The following is a 24,623-nucleotide window of genomic DNA, read 5'->3' as shown; positions in this document are numbered from 1 at the left end:
GCTGCATTTCTGAGTGTCCCTCTCACTGCCTCTGCCTACTCCCTGGCATCCTTGCTCTGTTTTCTTTTTTTAAAGAGGACTATTTCTTCAAGTCTTTATATGAACTTGATACAATATTGCTTCTCTTTTGTTTTGGTTTTTTGTCCAGGAGGCATATGAGATCTTAGCTCTCCAACCAGCGGTGGAACCCACACCCCCTGCGTTGGAAGCCAGGGAAGTTCTTTCCTCACTCTGTCTTGAATAAGCCACTTCGTCTCCTACCTCAGGACCTTTGCACTGGCCAGTCTGTCTGGCTGGAGCGCCCTTCTCCTTGGGACCGGCACACTCACTCCCTCAGGTCTGTGTGGTCCTCACACACCCACCCTTATCACAGAGCCCCTCCCTGAACTATCCCCCTTCCACTTGGCTGGCTTCACGGTTTGTTACAGTGGTTATCATCACCTGGTTAAATTCATCTGTTTATCTTTCACTTCCTCTTTCTCTCACCAGAATGTGAGCTGCATCCAGCAAAGGGTTTATTGCTTTTGATTAAAGTCTTGTTCACAACTCCTATAACAGGGCTCATGTGCTTAACAAATATTTGCTGAATGATCCAAAAACCTTTTTATTGTGTTGGCCAGAAAATTCATTTGAGTTTTCTGCAACATCTCATGGAAAAACCCAAATAAACTTCTTGGATGACGCAATATTTATATACAAGAATATCAACAGCTTGCCTCTATATCAACATATATGTTCCAAACTACGTGTGGGTGCCAGGTCCTTTGTGGGCACTGGAGAGACAGAGATGAACAAAGCCCTCACTGGTCCCATAAACAGCTCTTGGTCTGGCTGAGGACAAAGACAGACAGACACCTGGGGACCATCCTTTGCAGAATGCAAAGTGGCAACGAAGTGCCAAAGTTCCGTCTGAGTGTCAAGACTGAAAGGATTTAATTCTGCTCAACGACGAGCTGGGAAAATTCATGGCGGAGGGATATTTAAGCTGGGTTTTGAGACAGGAATAGGAGTTTGGATGGCAGGCAAGCTGAGAAAAACACCGTAGATGAAAGGACCCACATGCATATCATAAATGCCCAGGTACACAGATGTATTTGTGGAAGACTCACTTGGAACTTGGAGTCAGAAAACCCAATTCTAACCCTTACCTCTGTTCTACCCCATTTACTTATTCTTTCTGTGAGATCTCAGAAGTCCTACCCTGGGGCAGGCCCTGTGCAGGTGGCCTTTAGGGAAAGGCTCTTGGTTTGAGCAGAGAAGGAAATTAAACAGTTTTAGAGGGACTTCCCTGGTAGTAGAGTAGATGCTTGCCAATGCAGGGTACCCGGGTCCGAGGCCTGCTCTGGGAGGATCCCACATGCCTCAGAGCAGCTGGGCCCATGTGCCACAACTGTTGAGTCTGTGCTCCGCAGCCTGAGACCACATGCTGCAGCTACTGAAGCCCGAGTGCCGAAGGCCCACGCTCCGCAACGGGAGAGGCCACTGCGAGGAGAGGCCTGCACACCGCAGCCAGAGAGGGGTCCCTGCTCACTGCAACTAGCGAAAAGCCACACGTGACTGCTAAGATCCAGCACAACCAGAACCAGATAAATAATACAAGAAAACAGTTTCAGATCTGAGAGAGTGGGTACAGAGAGGGAGGCTGTCCACTTGTCAGACTCCCAGAAGAGAACTGGAGGACCCAGACTGTCCTGGGCACACTCTGACCCTCGGTTTCTTCATCTGAGAAGGTGCCCTGACTACTTTGAGAGCCGTCCTAAAGATCACACATGTGCGTGCAAACTGTCAGTATCACACTATATAGATGTTCACAGGATAAGATGAATGCGTATATGTTGATGTAGCGTTTCCCAGTTTTATGACTTTTCTCTGTGTAATCTTTGGGGAAGGGCCAGTCAACCTAGATGCCTAACTGATCCAAATGCATTGCGAAAAATAGGGGCAGGAAGTATCAGGTTGGCCAAAGTTTAGGGAGGTTTTTCCATAAGATGTTCCCTAATGAACATTTTGGCCAAGTCAATACATTCCTTTTCCTTAAAAACCCTGGAGTAGGAAAGGGCAACCCACTCCAGTATTCTTGCCTGGAAAATTTCATGGACAGAGCAGCCTGGTGGGCTAGAGTCCTCGGAGTTGCAAAGAGTGGGACATGACTAAGCACGCTTGCACATTCATTCCTTAAAAACCAGGAGTGCTCATATATTTTTAATGGAGACAGAGTTGATGTTGAGAGTGTTTATCTTTAATATAGATCATGTTGGTCCCCCTAACTGGGGATGCTTCTCGGTGCTGCAAAACTCTGTGTACAGGCGAACTGAATGCTAAAGAGAATTTTCACCTTTTCTGCAAGACTCAGGGTCATCCTTGACAGATCAGCAGACAGAGAAAACCACTTGTGATTGTAACTGTGGCAAGTTCTAGAAAGAAACAGCTCAGGATGTAGTGTTCCACAAAACAGAGAGGGTGTGAGGGTTCATACTGAGGGAGGTCAGGGAGGCAGAGGGAAAACTGGGAAAAAGAAGAGAAACCGATTGTAGAGTCGGAGGAGCTCAGTGTGGGCAGAGGGAACGGCATAAGCAAAGGTCCTGAGGCTGCAACAGCCTGATGTGTGTGAGGAGCTGAAGAAGCAAGCATAGAAAGTTGAACCGCTGGAGAGGAGGTGAACAGTGGCAGGGCCAGCTGAGACAGAGCCTGGCACAACAGCTGATAGAGTTCAGAGTTTCCCAGGTCTATGGCATTGCAGGTCGCAGGGGGTCCGAGGGAGCAGGACCTGCGAAACTGAAAGGAAGGAGGAAGGATTGGACAAAGGGAGAAGTGAGCTACGGGGAGTCTTAAGACAAGCCTCCACAGACCCGTGAAAATTCCTGGATGGGATGACCCTTCAGAGCTCTCTGAGTTGGGGCAGGAGGCCTGGGCTTCCCTCCTTCTCTCAGCCATAGGATGAAGGATTCCCCGGAAGATGGCATGATCTTGGGTGAAGAAGGGCTTTAACTGAGCAGCATCTCAGCAGCTGGGGTAGCAGCTCCTTCTTTCCTTAAGGAGTGTCAGGATGGCACATCCCCCAGGAACAAGAAGCCACCAAAAGGTTTTAAACATTTGGAAAGGTCACCCTAGCTCCTGTGTGGCTGGAAGGGTTTAAGGCTGGAAGAGGAACCAGAGTAAGGATGGATTTGAGATGCTGTTTGGAGGTAGAACCAAGAGAACCTGGTGAATGAGGAAGAGGGAAGCATCAAAGATTTTTCTAGGGGTAACTGGGTGGTACCACTTATGAAGATGGGGAAGATAAAGGCAGGAATATGGTTCTTAGAAACAGAGTCAAAAGGCTGGTTTTGGACTTAAGTTGAAAGTGAAAGTGTCAGTGGCTCAGTCGTGTCTGACTCTTTGCAACCCCGTGGACTGCAGCTTGCCAGGCTTCCTTGTCCTTCACTATCTCCTTGAGTTTGCTCAAACTCATGCCATTGAGTCAGTGATGCCACCCAACATCTCATCCTCCATCACCCCCTTCTCCTCCTGACCTCAATCTTTCCCAGCATCAGGGTCCTTTCCAATGAGTACGTAAATAATAGCATCAGAATGGCTTAAACGTTGGAAGGGGAGCCCTACAGCTCTAGAAGAAAATGGGGGTCAGTACTGAGTGGAAGAGGAAGAATTTGGGCAACTAATGGGGAGGGGGAGGTGCGCATCAAAGGAGAGTTTCTCTTCTTCCGTGATGGATCTGAAGGGGGAGGGGTCTGACTACCCTGAAGGCCATTCAGTAGTCAAGATGTCAGCGGTCTCACTGTTTTATCTTCCTCTAAGGGGACCAGTACTTTGTGAAAGAATCTGATTCCAAAGCAAGACCCCAGTCCTTGAGGTCTGGTGGGGAAGTCTGGGTGGGCACGTCTGGCCAGCAAGTCACCTCGAAAGGGTTTAAATCCCAGCTCCATCCCTGTGGAACTGGGTGAACTTGGGTTATTTCCTATACCACCTCCTGAGGCCTCAGTCTCTTTATTTTTTCTGGATTTTTAAAACCATTTTAAAAAATTAAAGTATAACTAATTGACAATATGGTGTTAGTTTTAAGTGTACAGTAAAGTGATTCAGTTTCATTGTATATATCATATATATATGATTCAGGTATATATGATTATTTTTTAGATCCCTTTCCATTTAGGTTATTATAAGATATTGGATATAGTTCCCTCTGCTCTACAGTAGGTCCTTGTTGTTTATCTATTTTATGTACAGTAGAGGGATGTATAATCCAAAGCCCCTAGTTTATCTACCCCCTCGCCTGCCTTGGAGCCTCAGTCTCTTAATCTGTGAAGTGGGCCTCTTCTCCAAGTTTGGGGATCACAGGAGATGATGCTGACACAGTGGCCCTTGACCAGGAGCTGGCGGGAGCGACTCTGGTTTTGTCACTTGCCTGTTGCACGGGCCAGTGGTAGCTCGAGAACAGGAAGGCTTTGCAAGGTCCACCGTCTCCGCCAGGACTTGGGGGAGGAACCAGCAGGGGTGCCTGGCTGCCCACTGAGTGGGCCGTGTAGGGACTCAGCGTGCAGGGAGGTGTTCAGAGGAGCCTCAGAGCTCATCTTGGGCCATCTTTCAGGCTTGTTGATAAACAACATCCCACCAACGTGGGCTTGCCACAGAGCTGCCCGGAAGCCGGGAGCCGGGCCCTGTGGCCGATTCTTAACCTGGGCTGAGGCTCCCAGAATCACCTGCGTTTTGAGGAAGGAGGGGAGAAATGGGGGAGTCCCGATGCTGGGTCAGCAGAGACGGGGTGTCAAGGCCTATGGCGCACACGCTCTGGGGTCTGGGCCAGCCCCCAGCACGCTACAGTACCTTGAGGGAGGCCTCAGTATCTCCCCTAAAGACATCTCTGAAATTCTGTAAGATGCTGCATCCCATTTGTTCTTAGGAAACTTCTATCACCAACTAGCACCGCTGGCCCGCGGAAACATGGAGCGTGTCTGCTTCTGGCCTCTGTTGCTGGGGGAAGGGCTTTGTGTCGACTGGGACCAGCATCTCTATGGTGAACACTGGCTCAGAGCTGTGAAAATACCTGCACTGGTCTCCTACAGCGCTGGAGTGAGGTACCACGTGCGGGGAGGCTTAAGGGAGCAGGAATTTATTCTCTTGCACGGCAGGAGGCCAGAAGTCCACATTCAAGGCCTCAGCAGGCTTGGTTCCTCCTGGAGGGTTGGAGGAGGAGTCTGTCCTCTGCCTCTGCCCGGCTTCTGGTGGCAATCCTGACATCCCATCGCTCCGGGTCTCTGCTTCCAACCTCTCCCGTCTCTGTGTCTCTGTGGACCCTCTTCTCTCCTCATCAGGACTCTAGTCACTGGATTTAGGGCCCATCCTCACCCCGTATGAGAGTGAAAGTGTAACGTGTTAGTCGCTCAGTCATGTCCAACTCTTTTCAACCCCATGGACTGCAGCCTTCCAGGCTCCTCTGTCCATGGAATTTTCCAGGCTAGAACACTGGAATGGGTTGCCATTTCCTTCTCCAGGGGATCTTTCTGACCCAGCGATCAAACCTGGGTCTCCCGCATTGCAGGCTGATTCTTTACCATCTGAGCCACCAGGGAAGGGTCTTCCACAAAGACCTTATCCCCCAGTAAGGTAATATCTAAAGTTCCAAGTGGATGTGAATTTGGGGAAGGAAGGAGACACTATTAAACTCATTAGAGCACCTTTACCTCACTTAACCTTCACAACACCTGAATCCTCATTTTATAGGCAAAACCCTCCAGAAGCTCAGATAAGTTAACTGATTTTCTCTAAACCCTCACAGCCAAGAAGTCACAGGGCTGTTCCATGGATAAGGGCCCTGACTCCAAGTCCAGAGTGGTCTCTGCCAAGTTGGGGCCTCCCTTTACAGTTTCCAAAGCCTCCTTTCCGGAGTCAGTAGTTCTGCATGATGTAGATATACTTATTGTACTATCTGCCCACTTCACAGATGAGAAAACCGAGGCCAAAGGCCAGTGTGGGGGAAATGAGTTGCGTGGTTTGCCAGGATCACACGGTGAATAGGTGGCATGGCAGGAACTTGAGGACTCTGAGCGAGTGTTCACCAACATTATATCCAACATTATATCTCCCTATAGGCTCAGTAAAAGAAGCCAGGCACAAAAGGCACACAGTGTGTGATTCCAGCTCCATGAAATGTCCAGAACTGACAAATCTAGAGACAGAGAGAAAATCAGCGGCTTCCAGAGGTGGTAGGGAGGAAGTGACTGCTAACGGATGTGGAGGGAAGAAGGCAATGGAATTAGAGGGCAGTGATGGTTACACAACCCTGTGAATTCACTAAAAGCCACTGGAATGAACAAGGCATGGAAATCTTTTCTCAGTAAATATCTCATTGTGCGGTGTCAACCACCTGCCTCTGGGGAGGTGATTCTGCAGCAAGCAAGAATTCACAAGCCCCAGAAGATACAAAGTCTGTTTACTGGGGCAGAAACAGCCCAAGCTGAGGCTCGGATACCCTTCATGCATGAAGTCACCTCGGGAGCCTCCTCTGTGTCAGTATTTGCATCCACCTGCCAAGTCACGAACACACCAAGAGCAGGCGGGCTTCTAAGCACCTTCCTGAAGAACCATGTGGCCTGAGCAGATTATTTCCTGTTTCCACATCCTGAACCAGCAGGGGGACATGCACCTGCCTACCTGAGTGGTCATGAGGGTCAGTTCTAAAAAGAGCTCAGTGATGGATAAACCACAAGGTCCTATTGTACCACACAAGGAACTATATTCGATATCCTGTAGTTAACCACAGCAGCAAAGAAAAAAGTAAATAAGAGCTCAGTAGAGGGTGAGATATTTGCATGGGGCCCCTTGAACCTCAGCCAAAAACCCACAAACAAACCATTAAACTTTCAGCCATGGCTATTGCTAAACTGTGACCTGCTTGCTCAACTTGGACCCCTACATCCTCCCGGGGCTTGGCCAGAGGTCAGGGCTGTGTGAGGCTCTGCAGCATGCCTGGGGATGGAGGAACTAGGAAGTGATGGAAAGTGTTACGGGAGTCCACAGATGGAGTCTGCACCTCCGAATCATAAGCGGCTTCATCACTGCTGGGAGCCGGCATCACCAGCACTAGCTCCCATCAAGGCACCTGGCAGATGACAGACAGTCTGAAACTCCAGGCACTGGGCCCTCACCCTTTCTAGCCAGGGAAGACTCAGGAGCTGGATCTATTGCTTGCTTCTGCGTCCACCAGACACCCACCTGGACTTCTCCCCAATGCATCAGCTCTCTGGGGGACAAGAAGGGTCAGGAGATGAGAGCTGCTCTTGCTACCTGGCTGGGAGCAGAGGAAGGTGGGAGGGAGGCTTTCTGGCCCTGTTTCTGTCTGCTCAGAGCCCTACTCAGACCTCTGGATCCCAGACATTCTTGAGTCACGCCCCATCCGTGAACAAAGTCCCTCGATGAGTGAGCACCCTGGCACACTTGTGGGTAGCTTTCTCCAAACTCAAGGTCCTATTGGGGTCCAGGCAGGGAAGGAAGTGTGGGCAACAGAGGGGGAATGAAATACCTGCCAGACACTTGTGTCCAACATGGATTGAGGGTAGGGAATGAGCCAGGGACTGAGGAGAGGGAAAGAGGCAAGCCAGAGGCCAGCTAATGAAGGGTCTTGTAAGCCACATTTTAGAAGTGGAACTTCATCCCAAGAGTGGTGGGACACTACCTCAATACGAATCAGCCATAGGTGTATATATGTCCCCTTCCTCTTGCACCTCCCTCCCATCTCCCTCCCCATCACACGCCTCTAGGTTGATACAGAGCCCCTGTTTGAGTTCCCTGAGACCTACAGCAAATTCCCGTTGGCTGTCTATTTTACAAATGGTAATGTAAGTTTCCTTGTGAGTTTCTCTCCATACATCTAATGTTAGTTTCTCTCCATACATCTCACCCTCTCCTCCCCTCTCCCCATGTCCACAAGACTGTTCACTACGTCTGTTTCTCCACTGATGCCCTGCAAATAAAGTCATCAGTGCCATTTTCTAGATTCCGTATATATGCATTAGTATATGACTATGCCAAAGCCTTTGACTGTGTGGATCACAATCAACTGTGGAAAATTCTGAAAGAGATGGGAATACCAGACCACCTAACCTGCCTCTTGAGAAACCAATATGCTGGTCAGAACTGGACATGAAACAACAGACTGGTTCCAAATAGGAAAAGGAGTACGTCAAGGCTGTATATTGTCACCCTGCTTATTTAACTTCTATGCAGAGTACACCATGAGAAATGCTGGGCTGGAAGAAGCACAAGCTGGAATCAAGATTGCCGGGAGAAATATCAATAACCTCAGATATGCAGATGACACCACCCTTATGGGAGAAAGTGAAGAGGAACTAAAAAGCCTCTTGATGAAAGTGAAAGAGGAAAGTGAAAAAGTTGGCTTAAAGCTCAACATTCAGAAAACGAAGATCATGGCATCTGATCCCATCACTTCATGGGAAATAGATGGGGAAACAGTGGAAACAGTGTCAGACACTTGTGTCCAACTTTATTTTGGGGGCCTCCAAAATCACTACAGATTGGTGATTGCAGCTATAAAATTAGAAGACACTCCTTGGCAGGAAAGTTATGACCAACCTAGATAGCATATTGAAAAGCAGAGACATTACTTTGCCAACAAAGGTCCGTCTAGTCAAGGCTATAGTTTTTCCAGTGGTCATGTATGGATGTGAGATTTGGACTGTGAAGAAAGCTGAGTGCCGAAGAATTGATGCTTTTGAACTGTGGTGTTGGAGAAAACTCTTGAGAGTCCCTTGGACTGCAAGGAGATCCAACCGGTCCATTCTAAAGGAGATCAGTCCTGGGTGTTGTTTGGAAGGAACGATGCTAAAGCTGAAACTCCAATACTTTGGCCGCCTCATGTGAAGAGTTGACTCATTGGAAAAGACTCTGATGCTGGGAGGGATAGGGGGCAGGATAAGAAGGGGACAACAGAGGATGAGATGGCTGGATGGCAACACCAACTCGATGGATATGAGTTTGGGTGAACTCTGGGAGTTGGCTTTGGACAGGGAGGCCTGGCGTGCTGCAATTCATGGGGTCACAAAGAGTCAGACACGACTGAGCAACTGAACTGAACTGAAATGATATTTATCTTTCTCTTTCTGACTTACTTCACTCTGTATAATAGGCTCTAGGTTCAAGAACTGACTCAAATGCATTCCTTTTCATGGCTGAGTAATATTCCATTGTGTATATGTACCACCACTTCTTTTTCCATTCATCTGTTGATGGATGTCTAAGTTGTTTCCATGTCCTAGCTACTGTAAATAGTGCTGCAGTGAACGTTGGGGTACATGTGTCTTTTTCGTTTCAGGTTTCCTCAGAGTATATGCCTAGGAATGAGATTGCTGGGTCATCTAGTGGTTTTATTCCTAGTTTTTTAAGGGATCTCCATTCCATCTTCCATAGTGGCTATATCAATTTACTTTCTCACCAACAGTGCAAGAAGGTTCCCACACTCTCTCCAGCATTTATTCTTTGTAGACTTTTTGATGATGGCCATTATGAATGGTGTGAAGTGATATATCATCATAGTTTTGATTGGCTTTTCTCCAATAATGAGTGATATTGAGCATCTTTTCACATATTTGTTAGCTGTCTGCATGTCTTCTTTGGAGAAATGTCTGTTTAGGTCTTTTTTCCACTTTTTGATTTGGTTGTTTGTTCTTTTGGTATTAAATTATATGAGCTGCTTAGGTATTTTGAAACTTAACTATCTGTGAGTTGTTTCATTTGCTATTATTTTCTCCCATTCTGAGGGTTGTCTTTTCACCTTGCATATAGTTTCCTTTGTTGCGTGTCGGGGGCCGCTTTAGGCATTACTGACAAAATGGAGGCATGGCCCCAACCCCCTCTCCTCATCCTGCAGGCACGGTCCCGGGATGAAGGAGTTAGGTTTTGTGATTCTGACTTGTTCTTTCTTTCTTTGGTTGAGTTGGCAGGAAAGAATGTTAAGGTGCTTATTGTTCTTGAGAGAAGCATGAGAAAGCACAAAGCCTTCTGCAGTCGTGCCCAGAAAATAATCTATAAAGTAACCACTGACATTTGTTCAAGGATTTTTGGAAAGAATGTCCCAGGATGAGCACATAGGCCACAGCTTGAGGCCATAGGAAGGATTGTTATCTGAGACCTGTTTGTGAGGGAAATGTTTATGGCAAAGGAAGTTTGCTGAGTTTAAGGTTTAGAAATAATTAAGAATAGTTAGAAGCCTTTTTAGGAGATAGTGAGCTTAGGATACTAGGGGCAAGCAGGACTTAGAAAGATAAGAAATAAACTGAGGAATGTGGTACACAGCCCAGACATAAGCATGAGTTACAATGTAATCACAAGCAAACATGATTCTCTCATCGCTGAAGCAGGAACTCTGTTTGAAGGGCAACAATGAGACAATAAACCTGGGTGAGGGGGAACTGAAAATGTCAAACCTCTGACCTACTGCTTTTGTCAAAGTATAAAAGAAGACCTGATGCTGGAAATAAACATGTAGTCCCGCACCTCGAGTCAGAGGCTGCATCATTCTTTGCTGACACCGCTCACCCCTTCAGGCTGTTTCCCTGGCTGTTGGAGCTGGACTCCGGCAGCTGTGCAAAAGCTTTTAAGTTTAATCAAGTCCCACATGTTTACTTTTCTTTTTACTTCCATTACTCTAGGAGGTGGGTCATAGAGAATCTTGCTTTATGTCATCACGTTCTAAACATTCTTCTTTACATGTATAGCCTCCCTATCATCGTCTTTGCTTTCTTAAAAGATGTCAGTGGCTGCACAGTGGAAAATAAGAACTGGGAGATCGTGGGATGGCAGTGGTTAATGTCAGAGTTGGGGAGACCAGTAAGAGATGATGGTTAGACATAGAAAGAAACAGATAGATCCAGGAAACACTCGGGGGGGGGGGGGGTGGAATCTAAAAAGGTACCAATTCACTAGGTGGAAGGAATAACAGAGATGGTTGTTCTTCTTTACCATGAACCCCAGGTTTCTAGCAGAGATGGATGGATGAAGAGATGAAGCAGTGCCATTTCTGTAGACACAGAATGCAAATTTTGTTTAATGAATGACTGAATACATGAATAATGAAGGGGTCTCAAAATGGAGTGGGTGATGAGTTCCCCATCACTGTGAGAATGCAAGCAGTGGTTAGACAACTGTTTGATCTAGACCTCGCCTAATGGAAATCAAATGGAAGATACTTAATAGACACATATCACATGCACAAATGAATTGCTGTCATCCTTATGATTTTTGAGAACCCATGGACTGTAGCCCGCCAGACTCCTCTGTCCATGGAATTCTCTAGACAAGAACACTGGAGTGGATAATCATTCCCTTCTTCAGGGGATCTTCCCAACTCAGGGATTGAACCCGTGTCTCCTGCATTGCAGGAAGATTCATTACCATCTGAGCCACCTGGAGAATTTCATGGACAGAGGACCCTGGCAGGCTACAGTCTATGAGGTTGCAAAGAGTCAGACATGACTGAGCGACTAATACTTTCACGTTTTCACTTTTACTTATGATTCTAGGACCTCATGGGGTCTCACGGGCACCCGTTGGGAGCTTATTGAGTCACCAATGTGGGACGGGAGAAAATATTCAAACAGTTGAAATTTCTTAAATTTCTACTTAGGTATGTTCAAGAGTATACATTTTAATACCTGTTAATAAGTGTACATATTGGGTAAAAATAATCAAAATTTTTTTACTTATATGGATATGCAATTACAATGGTTTGGACACCACTAATTTATAGCACAGAGCCTTTAAGTAGGTTGAGTGGAAATAAATGGAACCCATGCACCCAAGGCTTCTAACTGCCTATGGCACTGTCTGTGACAAGATCCAGAGTTTTGGGAGTTGTAACAAAAGAAAGAACCACACAAAAATGCCTCATCCCTTTATTATTTTGGACAGAAAAGGCACATTTACACCATTCACCCATTTCTCCTCATTTGTGAAATAATCCCTCTTTATAATGTGATAGCTCTTTGGGTCTTTCACAGGACAGATGTTCTTTATCACAGTATCAACACAACCCACAGGGCAGCTCCCCTCCCACAGACGAATTACTCCTCTGCCCATGGGTGGACCTTAAACAGCCATTAGGAGCCCAGAGCTCTGCTGGCAGGAGACCCTCAGAACATACACACCCGCTGACGAACGAGTTCCTCACACCCCAAAGCCCAGCCCAGCCTCCTTTTGTGAAACTCCACTCTCATTATGCATGTGGTTTGTGAGTGAAAGTTGCTCAGTCATGTCTGACTCTTTGCGACCCCATGGACTATACAGTCCATGGCATTCTCCAGGACAGAATACTGGAGTGGGTGGCCTATCCCTTCTCCAGGGGATCTTCCCAACCCAGGATTGACCCAGTCTCCAGCATTGTGGGCAGATGCTATACCACCTGAGCCACAAGGGAGGCCCGAGAATATTGGAGTGGGTAGCCTATCCCTTTTCCAGGAATCGGATCGGAGTCTCCTGCACTGCAGGCAGATTCTTTACCAGCACATCCACGCATGGTTTCACTTCATTCTAATATGAAACGGTTTGTACTTCTTACTTCACCTGTGTTCTTTCTCTAGCTATGAGTGTGTCTGTTTATTTCGGCAGAGGGGCTTGCATGGCAGAAAACAAAGGCTGGGATGGGGAGTAAATCTTTTTGTGACCCCTTTTCTTTTAAAATCCAGAGCTGGATTGGTCAGGATTTATGGGCTCTTTTCCATCCCAATCCTGCTGGCCCTGGGGAGGATAAAACCTCCCCAGGGAGAGCCCGCTAATGAATCACCCATCTACTGATCCAGTGAGTGCTTCCAGGGTGCTGCCTACATTACCAGAAGCTCCTAAACTCCATTGCTATTGAGCACCCGTCCCTGACTTGACTGTAAGAGCTTGATGTTGGCGTCGGATGGTCTGTTCTCCCAGAGGGCCGGCCTCAGGAGGCTGATTATAAAACGTGAAGAAAAAGAAGAAAGGAATTCCCCCTGGAGGACCTGGGGCTTGGGGCCAGGTGCCTGTCCATTAAGGGCCAAGGATGCTGGTCCATTTTCCTCCCGCCTGACACCTGGTACCCGCCCTCCGCCCCTCCCATCGCTGCCCACCACGCCCTTCGCCACCTGGCCCCGCCCGCAGGAGGCAGGGCCCGCGGCCCCTCTGCAGTTGCTTCTTCGGGTGAATGAGCCGGTGAAGGTGGGCTGGGGAGGGTGTTCTCCCGCCTCCATGGAAGGGGTGACCTTTCCTGAAAATGCTTGTGCGTGCGTGTGTGTGTGTGTGTGTGTGTGTGCGCGCGCGCGCGCACGTGCACGCGTGCAAATTGATGGAAAGGGCAGGTGGTGGAAGGGAGCTTAACATACGGAGCACTTAGTATGTGTCAGACACTAAGGAGTGTTTTCCACACCCCTTAGCTTCAACACCGATTCTCTTCTACAGACATTTTGCTGAACTTGTCTTTCTCCTTAGAATAACTTTATTCCCATTCTGCGGGCATAATAATGCCTCATATTTACATAGCACCTTTCATTTGTCAAAGTACTTCTGTGCCTATTACCTCCTTTAATCCCCACAACAGCCTCGTGTTACCGGGAGGAAACCGAGGCGGGGGCGTGGCCACGTGCAGCCAGTTATCCTCTGAGCTGGCGCGCCCGACTCCCCCTCCCTGCCCTGTCCACAGTGCCTGGCTTGACCGCGTCTGGAACAGCCTTGTGGTGGCTGCTGAATCATCGCGAGTCTGCAAGTTCCTGCAGGACAGATTATTTTCTTTTTTCTTGCCCACAGGGTTCGACGCTGCGTGTAGAGCAAGTGCTGGGTAAGTACTTACTGGGTTCGTCTTTGGCACAGACCACTTGTCTTTCTGCAAGGGGAACGAGAGTCCTGGTCTCGGCTCTCACTGTGGATCACTCAGAGTTTAACCTTCATTGACGTGAGGAATCATCCTCCAAAGTCCTAGCTGAGCGGATTCAAGAAACCCAAGACTACACGTCAGCCAGTGTGCGCGGCCCTCTCAGTGGCTGCCCCAAAGCTGGGCGGCATTTCTGGAGATCTGAGCTGTCGTGCTCCGGCAGAGTGGCACACCACGTAGGAGGGGAGCTCGGCCACTCCTGTCCCTGTCCCCAGGCTCCTCTGCTCCTCGGGAAGCAGCAGACTGGCCCAGGGGTGGAAGCCAGTAAGAAGGATTATACTGTCATTATTTCTGGGGCCCTTGGCTGTGCACCTTCCAACCTCGCAGCCCTGTTCACCACAGCTTGGGCGGGGCAGGAATTTACTGGAGACACCGACTCACTGCCCAAGGTCACAATTGGGATGCCTTCCTTCCTCCTGGGGGCGCATCCCGAGAGCCGCCGTCCATCCATCATCACACGCATCGGTATCCCCGGGTGCCATCTGCTCGCTGGCTGCTCCCCACCCGCTACTGCAGTTTGTGAATGTGGCGTTCCACGGAGATGGAGGTCCGCAGCGTGCCCATGGAGTTCTCCGTCTGGCTGGGCTCCGCCGACCCGCAGCCGCCTGGCCGGCACAGCCGTGCGTACACCTCCCGCGACTTCTTGCGGAAGCGCTTGCCCACGATCACGTACACCAGCGGGTTGAGGCAGCTGTTGCTATAAGCCACGAAGGACGAGATCTGCGTGAAGATGTCGATCTTCCTGTACCAGCAGCCCGAGAGCACCTGGAGGCGCAGCAGCGTGTCCAGGAAGGTGCTGATCTGGAAGGGCAGCCAGCAGACCACGAACAGCAGCAGGACGGCCAGGACCAGCAGCGTGGCCTTCCTCTCCGTCTGGATCTCCTTGAACTTCTGCATCTCGTTGTTACGCAGCACCTGCATGATCTGTACGGTGCAGAAGGTGATGACACTCAGGGGCAGCAGGAAGCCCACTGAGTTCAGGAGGATGTTGGTGAAGACCTCCCAGCTGCGGGACGGGTAGATGATGACGCAGGCAGTGACGTTGTGGCCCTCGCTGTTGTACTCCTGCATGGTGCGGAAGGCCAGCATGGGCGAGCTCAGAAGCAGCGTGCAGCCCCAGATCACCAGGCTGTAGAGCTTGGCCCAGCGCACCCTGCGCATCCAGCCCATGGACATGGTCTTCACCAGGGCCAGGTAGCGGTCGATGCTCACCAGCATGAGGAAGCAGATGCTGCTGTAGAGGTTCATGTAGAGCATGGTGTTCACCACGCGGCAGAGGGCTTCCCCAAAGAGCCAGTCGAAGTTGTTGGCGATGGTGACGGCCCAGAAGGGCAGCCCGCAGGCCAGGATCAGGTCTGCCACGGCCAGGTTGCCCAGGTAGATCTCCGCCACCGTGCAGCTGCTCTTGTGCAGGCAGAAGACGCTGAGGACAAAGGTGTTCTCCAGGGCGGCGAGCAGAAAGAGGATCCAGAGGAAGGGGGGCTGGATGGTGTTGAGCCAGTTCCCCAAGTTGGACTGGAAGCAGTTGCTGCTCTCGGGCAGGGTCCCGTTGAGAGCAGGTTCAAGGACCTGGGAGGTGAGGTTGAACATTTCGGCGCTGCAAGAAAGTGGAAAAGAGGCAGTTACACCTCGGGGTGACGGGAGGAAGGAGTAGCAACTGCTGCAGAGGGCGAGGGGGTGCGTCCAGTTAGGGGTGGAACTCAGGCCCTTGCTGTGCCGTGTTCATAGACGGTCCGGGTGCATCTGAGTCCCTGCAGGTCTTGGAAAGGTCTCTGTGCTCCTTGCACTTAAACTGAGAGCTTGTGTTCTTGGCCTCCAGGCTCCACCTGGAGGTTTCCTTGGCCAGCATCCATCACCCGTATGAACAAGCGTGAGTCTTAGATGCTGGCCCTCCTGGAAGCTTCCGTGCTGGGAGGATCCACAGCACATTCCTTCCTTATCACAGGGACTCCTCCTAAGGGCGCTGGTCTCTTTCAGCCTCTTGTGGCCTGGCTGTGAGTGAGCCATTAATTAGAAGAGAAAAGTGGTATCATGCCAGACAGGGGGATTCCAGCCTGGCTCCGAGACCACAGCCCATCTGCCCATGCCCTGTCTCTTCCTGGCAGAGAGTAGCTGTCAAGCTTCGCTACCTTCCATCAGCATAGCATTGATGAGGTTGCTTGACGGAAAGGGAGGGTGGGGGCTTTGACGTCAGAGAGTCCTCTGGGTTCAGTCCTGACTCATTCATTAGCTGTGTGACCTTGAGTAAGTTAACTAACCTCTCCGGATCGTAATGGTCTACTTCATAAACTAGAAATAACAAAATCTTCTTGGCATTGTGGTGAAGATCTGAGATAAAGTACAGAAAGTCCCAAGCACTGCACTCGGTTCAATAAACAAGAATAATTACTTTTTTTGTGTGTGTGTGTGAACTTATTAAAATAAACAGTGTCAAACTCGAGCACCACTCTTGGTTCTTTGTCTTTTTTTTTAGATTTTTTTTGATGTGGACCATTTTTAAAGCCTTTATTGAATTTGTTACAACATTGCTTCGGGTTTAGATTTTGGTTTTTGGCCCAGAGGCACGTGGGATGTTAGCTCCCCAACCAGGGATTGAACCCGTACCCTCTGCTTTGGGAGACAAAATCTTAACCACTGGACCACCAGGGAAGTCCCAGTCCTTACTCTCACATTGCTGATTTTATCATTAACCCACTGGCTTCTCTTTCATTCTGGGGTGAGAGACCAGAGGGCAGTTCACTTTCTGCAAGTGTTTCTCTAAGGCTAGTTCCTTTCTGCCTTCGGCAAAGAGGCATGGGGCTTGGACAGACATGGGCTCCAATCCTAGCTGTGTGGTCTTGGGTAAATTACATCTGAGCTTCCGCTTTGTTTTCTTTGGAGTATAGTATTACTCTCTCATTGATTTGCCTTGCATGGCTATTGCAAGGTTCAAATCAAAGAGTAGGTGTAAAGACATATCAAAAAGCTAAAAGCGCAAGGCAGAGGGCAGGACTAACTGAACGTGTTCCAAGTGCTCTTTTGGGTGGATGTGGGAAAAGTGGAGGTGGGGGGACTCTTCTTGGGCAGTTTGATTGTTGGGTAGGCCTGGGAGAGAGTAGCTGAGCAATAGATTATGGGAAAGAATCTCCTGACTGCCTCTGGGATTTCCCAGGACAAGCCCCTATACATTCTGGAGCAGCTGACTGTCTTGGAAGGGCCAGACTGGGGACCTGTGATGAACTCACTCATCGACGCAATTTATCCTTACATGTTTCTTGAGCATCTCCTCCGAGTTGAGCTCCACTTTGGCTATAGAGACCCAGAAAGGGACACCACACATCCCTGCCGTGCCAGAGCTCCTGACACCTCAGACCCAGTGTGGGAATGAGGCACATGAGGCCTCGGGGTGGCAGGAGGGTCAAGGGACCCAGGTGGGAGGAGGGGGGGAGTGCAGAGGTGACTCCAGAGCTGGGGCTCAGAGGATGAAGGGCATGCCAATGGGGGCCGAGAGGGAGGGAGGGCGGATCAGGCAGAAGGGGCAGCCTGAGCGGAGCCCAGAAGTGGGGAAGCCACTGGCAGGTTCTGGCAGGTGGATGAGATGTTGGGAAGTGACAAGGGATGAGGCTGAAGAAGAGAAAAAAAGGACAGTCCGAGGCTTTGTCCCTGAGTGCTTCAAGGAGCAAGTGATGGAATTGGAAATACTCTTCTCATGGAGGGTGGTTTTAATATGCCCACAAATTCTTTGATAAACCTTGCAAAGGGTGGAGTCTAATTCCTCTTCCAGTGAATGTGGCCATACTGAGCGACTCGTTTTCCACCCAAGGTGGGAGTGCCGGTGTGTGACGGCCAAGATTAAGGCGTGAGTGGCTTTGCAGCTTCCTCCTGGGCCTCTTGGGTTTCTTGCTCAGGAAGAGGCTGGCCGCCACGTTGTAAGGATGCTCAAGCAGCCACACGGAGAGGCTCCGTGCAGAGGCCCCGACTTGTCGCCCTGGGTGTGGATCCTCTGGCCCCAGTGAAACCTCTGGCTGATTCTGGTCCCCTAGCCTGTGGGTCTCCCAAGTGAGGCCCCAGACATCACGGAACAGAGACAAGTCCTAAAGTCCTGACCCGTGGACACTGGCAGTCTTCTCTGCGGAGCCTCTGAAGGTAAGATCTGTCCTGCGTGCTCCCCTTGGTCCAGCCTTTGGCCCCATTTCTGCAGGAAGAGAAGCCCTGTTTCCCCAGAGCCCCAGACTTGGAGTGCTGTCTCTTGTGGTCTGGCTCTCTAGAGACCAGAGTGTCCCACCTGATGCTACTTGTTAATTTTCCAGCAAGGTAGTCCTTCCCAACAGGATGGCACCTGGCCCATACCTGACTCCGAGGAGCCACAGGGTTGTTAGAAGGTGGCCTGGGGAGGGCTTCATTGGGAGTGATCGGACTCATGTTCCATGGCCTCTACTGAGACGACCATTGGTCATCTCCATAGCAGGTCACACCTGCCATAGGAAGCTCCAGCTGGGCCCCACTGCCCACTCTCCCTAACACTGGCCCCTTAGGACTGACCCTCCCTTTTCTCTGCTTCCACTCAAGATCCATTCCCCCCACATTCTCTCCTTAGAGTGTCCAGACCTTCCTCGGATGTTGGCCATGTGTTGGAGACATCCTGTCTCCATGGAGACCTGGCTCAGCCTCTGTCTGATTTCTTGCACTGCCTTCAGAGTTTCCATCTCTTCTTTCTCACATCTTCCCTCGACCCTGCACTGGTTCACATATGACCCCCCGTATGGTGTGTCCCTTCTCCGGCAATACCCAGACCGAAGCAGAACAGTCAGTCCTCTCCCTTCTGCCCCGACAGGCCCTGGGGGATTTGAACACCAGCCCTTGAAGACTTTTGACTCCGGATTTATCGTTGCGTGTTGTTTCCAGTGGGCTTCCATTATCGTCCCAGAGAGGAGGGGCATGCTGTCTTAGGTGTTCCCCAGAGTGCCCACACCCCTGTCCCGGAAATAGTAAAGCCCCTCTGACTCACCCAAAGGAGGCAGTGGTGGGCACGGTGTCCTCATGAATGGATGGGAACATTGGTCTCTTCCAGGCTGAGAACATTGGGACTCAGAGGGGCAGGTGAGTGAGGGCCTCCCTGGAGGAGAAATGATGGAGATGGTTAGATGGTGGGACTGGAGACCATAAAACACATGCATTCTCCTCTAGGGAGAGAAACGGGGGTCTTCACTTAAATATTTATTAAGTACCCATCACACACCCAGTGCCGGGACATGATGTGGGGACAGGCACAGTGTCCGTCCTCCAGGGGCTCATGGTCTCACGGAGAAGCCAGACATGACCCTCAGTGCTGGAGACTTGGTGGGCAGGGTGGAGCTGAGCTCCCCTCCCTGTGGGGCTCCTTGTCCAGGTGAGGGCCATCAGCTTGCCTGCCGATGTCACCATTTCCATCGAGACAGTGACAGCCACCCAGGTAACCCAGGGCCTCCCAACTCTGTCACCCTGGGGTAGTGATGCCCCCCCACCATGCCCTCTGGTACGGGTCTGCCTGGTTAGGCATCCCAGATCTGGCAGAGTCAGCCCATCGGGATCCTAATGGTTTGTTAATGTCCGTCAACATTGCTCTCCTGTTCAAAACAAAGTGGGGGCCTTTTTTGCCTCCCGTGTCCAGAGAGCAGGCGGTTTGAGGACCGGGGGGAAGGTGGGGGTCTGGGGCGACTCTAGTTTCCCTGCATCTGCTTCGGATGCTCTGTGTGTGGGAGCATCGTCATTCCTGCTTCTCCCTGGCCCTGCCCCAGGATGCAGAGACCACACCAGGAGGGGCTGCAGTCCGGCTTCCGTGGGGATTGGCCCCAGGGCAGCAGCAGGAGGCTGGGGGAGGGAAGGGAAGGAGGAGGGGATCTGACTCCTCGCTCCCTCCCTTGAGGACCTCCAGGGACTGGCTGGGCCCAGCGCCGGTGCACAGCTCCCACTGGGGCCTTTCCAAGCCCAGTGATTCTGACAACTGCCGTCTCCTCTCGTGGTTCAGGCCTCGGGTTGGGAGGAAAGGGTCGTCCACAGAGGTCACCCTGACATGCTGTCTGCACTCTGTAAGTAGACCCTCTTTAAACTCCTCTGTGTATTAGGCAGCTTGATCGTGGCCTCTCAGTCTACTACTGGACCTGAACTAATACATCTGGGGATTACAAACTCAGATGTCAGGGGTGCATCTGAAGGCCTGGGGGGTGGGGAGCTGGCTGTCGTGGGCACCTGGGTACACACACAGGTGGTGGCAATGGTCGGTGTGCCGTCCTCTGGGTGCTATTTGAGGGAGTCCCTTAGCCCTCCCTGGACCTCAGTTTTCTCATTGACACAGCTGGGGGTGGGGGAGTGGACCCATGCTCCCCCCAGACTCTGATCCTCGTGTCTGTGTGGGGGTGACGGGGCGGTGACTCTAGAGTTGGGATTTTCCTTTGTTTTTCAAACTGATGTTTTAGAAAAAAACATCCAACATCCTGATTCACTTGTTCTCTATCTCCCTCAGAATTGGATCCAAGAAGACTTAACTTTTAAAGTATTTCCTTCTGTCGAATCACATAAACACTGGCTCTTGGTGCTGCTGAGAGTCATTTCCACCTTTTTTTGCCCGAGCCACCCACAGCCTGTGGGGTCTTAGTTCTCTGATCGGGAATTGAACCTGCAAACCCCTGCAATGGAAGCATGGAGTCTTAGCCACTGGACCACCAGGGAAATTCTTCATTTCTATTTCAGTGCCAGAGGGAGTCTATTTTGGTTCCCCAAGAATCCACCTCCGAAGGGCTGTGAGGCTGTGGCTGCCCCAGGACACACAGCATGACTTTCACCAGGGCCAGGATTTTGCCTTTATGGAACCCTGACTGGGTGACCAACTGCGCCCAGTGTTTCGTGGGTGTGTATTGAAGCTGGGAGATAGTTCCCAAAGCGAGGGTTGTGCATTGGATAGTAAATAAATCCCAATCATTGGCCCACTCCTTTCAATGTGGTTAGCAGCCACACTAACTCCAGGTTAACCCTGGAGAAAAGTGTCAGGTTGGGGCTATGTGTCTTCATCACCCCTCTGATGGTTTGTAACTCCCTTTTCAACAAAACCAGCAGGCCCAGCGCCTGGGCTGGACACCCACATCTAACCAGACTTTAACAGGCTTGCTTATGGTCCATTGTATTTATTTCAACAGGGCATTTTTGGTGACAAATGATACTCATTTTCCATTTAAGTTGGTGATATACAGTTAACAGTTAAGAAGCGAGTCGCTATTAAAGAAATAGTTGTGGGATTTCCCTAATGGTCCGGTGGTAAAGACTCCCCGCTCCCAATGCGGGGGGCATGGGTTTGATTCCTGGTTGGGGAACTAAGATCCCACATGCTGCATAGCATGGCCCAGAAAAGAAAAGAAAAAATGAAATCCAAAAAAGAAAAAAAAATTAGTTGTACAGGTGACGGAGATGTCAGAGCTTGTGTGTAGAATGACAGAAAGAGGGAAACAGCCCGAGGGGTCCAGCCGGAAACCCAGGTCACAAACAAGAGGTCCGGCCCGGTGGTCAGGCTTACCCGCTCCAGAGGCAGACCTGGAATTTGGTCCCCCTCCATCGGGTTGCTCTTTAACCTCATGGTGCCTCGCTTTTCTCAACTGTCAGATGCTGGCTGTGAGGAGCGAACAAGGCAATCCGTGTCAAGCGCACAAAGCACGTGGTGAATGTGTCCAGAACGGGCACCACTCAGGGGGGCACCCGGGGGGGCCAGTCTGCTGCAGAGCCCCCGCGTGGCACAGCCCCAGCGATGCTTTACAGACACAGTTCCACAGCTGCACGGAGAGATGAGCAGGTCGCTGGGACATCACCAGCCCACCTAATCCAGGGAAGCCCGTGAAACCACACAGTTCTCTCCTCGGTCCGAGGGGTGGTCTTGTCAACTTTTGCCTTTTGCGTCCGGTCTCGCTGTGACAGCCTCGTGTGCGCGTGCGCATGCGCACCTGTGGTATTAAATAACACCTGCCTCGCTCATCTCCCCTCGCTCGTCTCCCCACCCTTCGCCGCGCCTGTACCGTGTTTCGCACATCTCAGTCTCTTGGAAAACCCTTGCTCCATAAATAAGTAAAATCTCTCAGACCACTCAGGTTGGAGTCGAGGCCAGAGCTAGAAAGAAGCAAGCTCTCCCAAATCCAGCTCAGAGCCCTTTCCCGGACACCTCCCTGGAATAAATGGTTTCTTCTAAAATCTGTTTCACGTGATCATTGAGGAAGGATGTTGTTTATAGACAGTTACCGAGGTGAACTGCAGACCACTGTCAGTACCGGGGCAGGGGAGGCTGTGGGGCCGCACGCACGGTAACAGCCTCGATACCAGGGAGAAGTGGCCTAAGCACAGTTTCCAAGGGGCTTTTTCTCTTTTTCCCTGAGAAAAGGCCAGAGCTGTCTGTGGGGAGATGGACGGGGTTCTGGGGATTCAACATCTGTTCCAGGAACAACTAGAGAGCTGAATCAGATCCATTCAGTCCGACGTGCATGTAGGCCCTTCTGGCATTTGGACACTTTATGGGCCTGGAACGTTTTGGAAACACGTGTGGAGGTGGGGTGGGTTGGCGGGAAGTGGGGGAGCCGGGAGAAGCAGAACTCCCCCCGCCCTCGCCACCGACCCTGCTTTCTGCAGCAATGACAGAGCATGCCTCCCGGACTCTCATCCTCACAGAGTCTGGGGCTCCTGCTGGTCTTCATCTGTTTCCACTTTCTTAGAATTAGCTTATTCTGTTTCTTTCCCAGACATTGAGCTTTGTCGTTTTAATGAATGAATGAGCAATCCCAGCTGATAGCCTAATACCAATCTTTCCCCTTAAAAAAATAAATCTCTTTTTAAAAAAAGAGATAATATGACCACAGTAGAGCATTTAAAAATGCTCAAATCTCCCAGAATTCTATCCCCAAACAACTCTTTTCATACGCCTTCAACCAGCCTTTCATCTCCTGTGGTTTTGCATAGACCATCAGACCAAGAAAAATTTTCCATGTTGTTCTATAGCATCATAAGGATGCTTTTAAGAGAATGCATTGTGTTGGTTTATTGTTATTTATTAAACCATTCCTTGATTTCTATCCCTTTGTATGTAATGTATCCCCATGGGACTCCAGCCATGATGACCCACATCTGCTTCCCAAGGCTGCCCCCGATGCCTGAATCCCCATCCCCACTTTCTACCTTTTGAAGTTGAGACCTACTCAGTTACCAACCCTTCCATGGAGCCTCCCAAAGTGCCCTGCGATGGTTAGTTTTATGTACCAATGTGTCTAGGCTACAGCCCCCTATTATTCAACCTAATATGGATCTAGATGCTGCTGTAAAGGCATTTTGAAGGTGTTATTGAAATCCCTCATCAGATGTTAAGCAAAGGAATCATCCTGAGTATCTAGGTGGGCCTGGCTTAATCAGTTGACAGGGCAGAAGCAGGGTTTCCCAGAAGAAGAAGTTCCACTTGTGCACAGGCCATGCCTGAGAGTTCTGGTCGCCTCTCCTGTTCGCCTCACTGATGGATTCTGGGCTTGCCTAGTCAGCCCTACAATCACGTAAGCCAATTCCTTGCAATAAATTCGTTAGTACCTGTCTCCCATTGCCAAGCTTCCCTGGTGGCTCAGATAAGGAATCTGCCTGCCAATGCAGGAGGCCTGGGTTCAATCCCTGGGTCAGGAAAATCCCCAGGAGAAGGGAATGGCTACCCACTCCAGTATTCTTGCCTGGAGAATCCCCATAGACAGAGGAGCCTGGAGGTGAACTAGTCCATGGGGTCGCAAAGAGTCAGATGCGACCAAGCACATGCCTCAAGCCCCACACTCCAGTCTCTTTTTCACTGGCTCTTTTTCTCAGCTGAACCTTCGAGCAGCGGAGTTCTCTTCCCTCCTCTCCCCCTCCTCCTTCTCCACCACGTTGACTAGTGCAGGCCTATCAGAAATGCTTGTGTGTGTCTTCCTTTCTCTGACTCCTACTAGGTGCTCAATAAATGATTGTTTACTGACAGATAGAAGGCAGGGTGATCCTTACTTTTCCTCCCCAGCAGACACATCTTCAGAGTAGAGACAAAGGGAAGTGGTAGAACTTACTGTGTGCTCTGCCTGGTATATCCTGAAGACCATACTGTGCGGTTGATGTATATTCCCATATATGGTATATATATGGGAATATAAATACCCATATATATACCATATATGGGAATATAAATATATGGTATATTCCCATATACCAGACAGGAAGGCAGAGACTTAGCTAAGTAACCTGAGATGGTTCAGGATCACACAGCTAGCCATAGGCAGAATCAGGATTCAAACCCAGGTCTACCTGAGTCCAAATGCCAAGGCATTCTTCTTGCCTGGGAAGGCCTCATCCCCCTCCTTAAAGTTCCTGATGCAAGGCACCCCCTGTGAATAGTTGAGGGGTCATGTGGGCTTTCAGGCCTGGCTGCCCCTGGTCTGAAGGGGGCACTGTGACTTCATTCTTCAAGGGAAGAAGGTCTGTGCAGGTGGCTGTGGGTGGACAATTCAAACCAGGGCTCTGCTGGCTGCGTGAGTGCGGCTCGGAGATCAGCACAGGCTGGAAGCTGGTAGCCCATGGGCCTTGGGCCTTGGGACCTTTTGGTGATGATGCCAAGCAGAGCCCCGTGGGCCCCCCAGGCCCTGCTCAGCATCAGTGATGTGGGTTTTGGGGGGGCAGGAAACCTCAATGTCTCAATCTCATCAGTCGCTTGTGGTTTAGACCTTGAGAGGAG

General features: G+C 50.3%; 2 protein-coding genes across 3 annotated transcripts in view; both read right to left on the bottom strand.

Annotated features, from left to right (window-relative positions):
- The window catches only part of BDKRB1 (bradykinin receptor B1), a 34,699-nt gene extending 15,709 nt beyond the window's left edge, over window positions 1–18,990 (bottom strand). Inside the window, exon 1 of one of the 2 annotated variants that reach the window (XM_013973149.2) lies at window positions 18,888–18,990. The gene's annotated coding sequence lies outside the window, so the exon portion shown is untranslated. The remainder of the gene's footprint in view (window positions 1–18,887) is intronic. The other variant, XM_018066143.1, reaches the window with a different exon arrangement.
- Window positions 11,888–24,623, bottom strand: part of BDKRB2 (bradykinin receptor B2) — a 31,290-nt gene continuing 18,554 nt past the window's right edge. The window contains exons 2-3 of the mRNA XM_018066142.1: window positions 18,888–18,995; window positions 11,888–15,497 (exon numbers count right to left, since the gene is read on the bottom strand). Of these exons, the coding sequence (XP_017921631.1) occupies window positions 14,408–15,497; window positions 18,888–18,961 (1,164 nt within the window). The 5' untranslated portion in view covers window positions 18,962–18,995 and the 3' untranslated portion in view covers window positions 11,888–14,407. The remainder of the gene's footprint in view (window positions 15,498–18,887; window positions 18,996–24,623) is intronic.

This window comes from Capra hircus, chromosome 21, assembly GCF_001704415.2.
Source record: "Capra hircus breed San Clemente chromosome 21, ASM170441v1, whole genome shotgun sequence".
Lineage (NCBI taxonomy): Eukaryota > Metazoa > Chordata > Mammalia > Artiodactyla > Bovidae > Capra > Capra hircus.
Note: the sequence above shows the minus strand (reverse complement) of the source record. Positions and strands in the feature narration are given on the sequence as shown.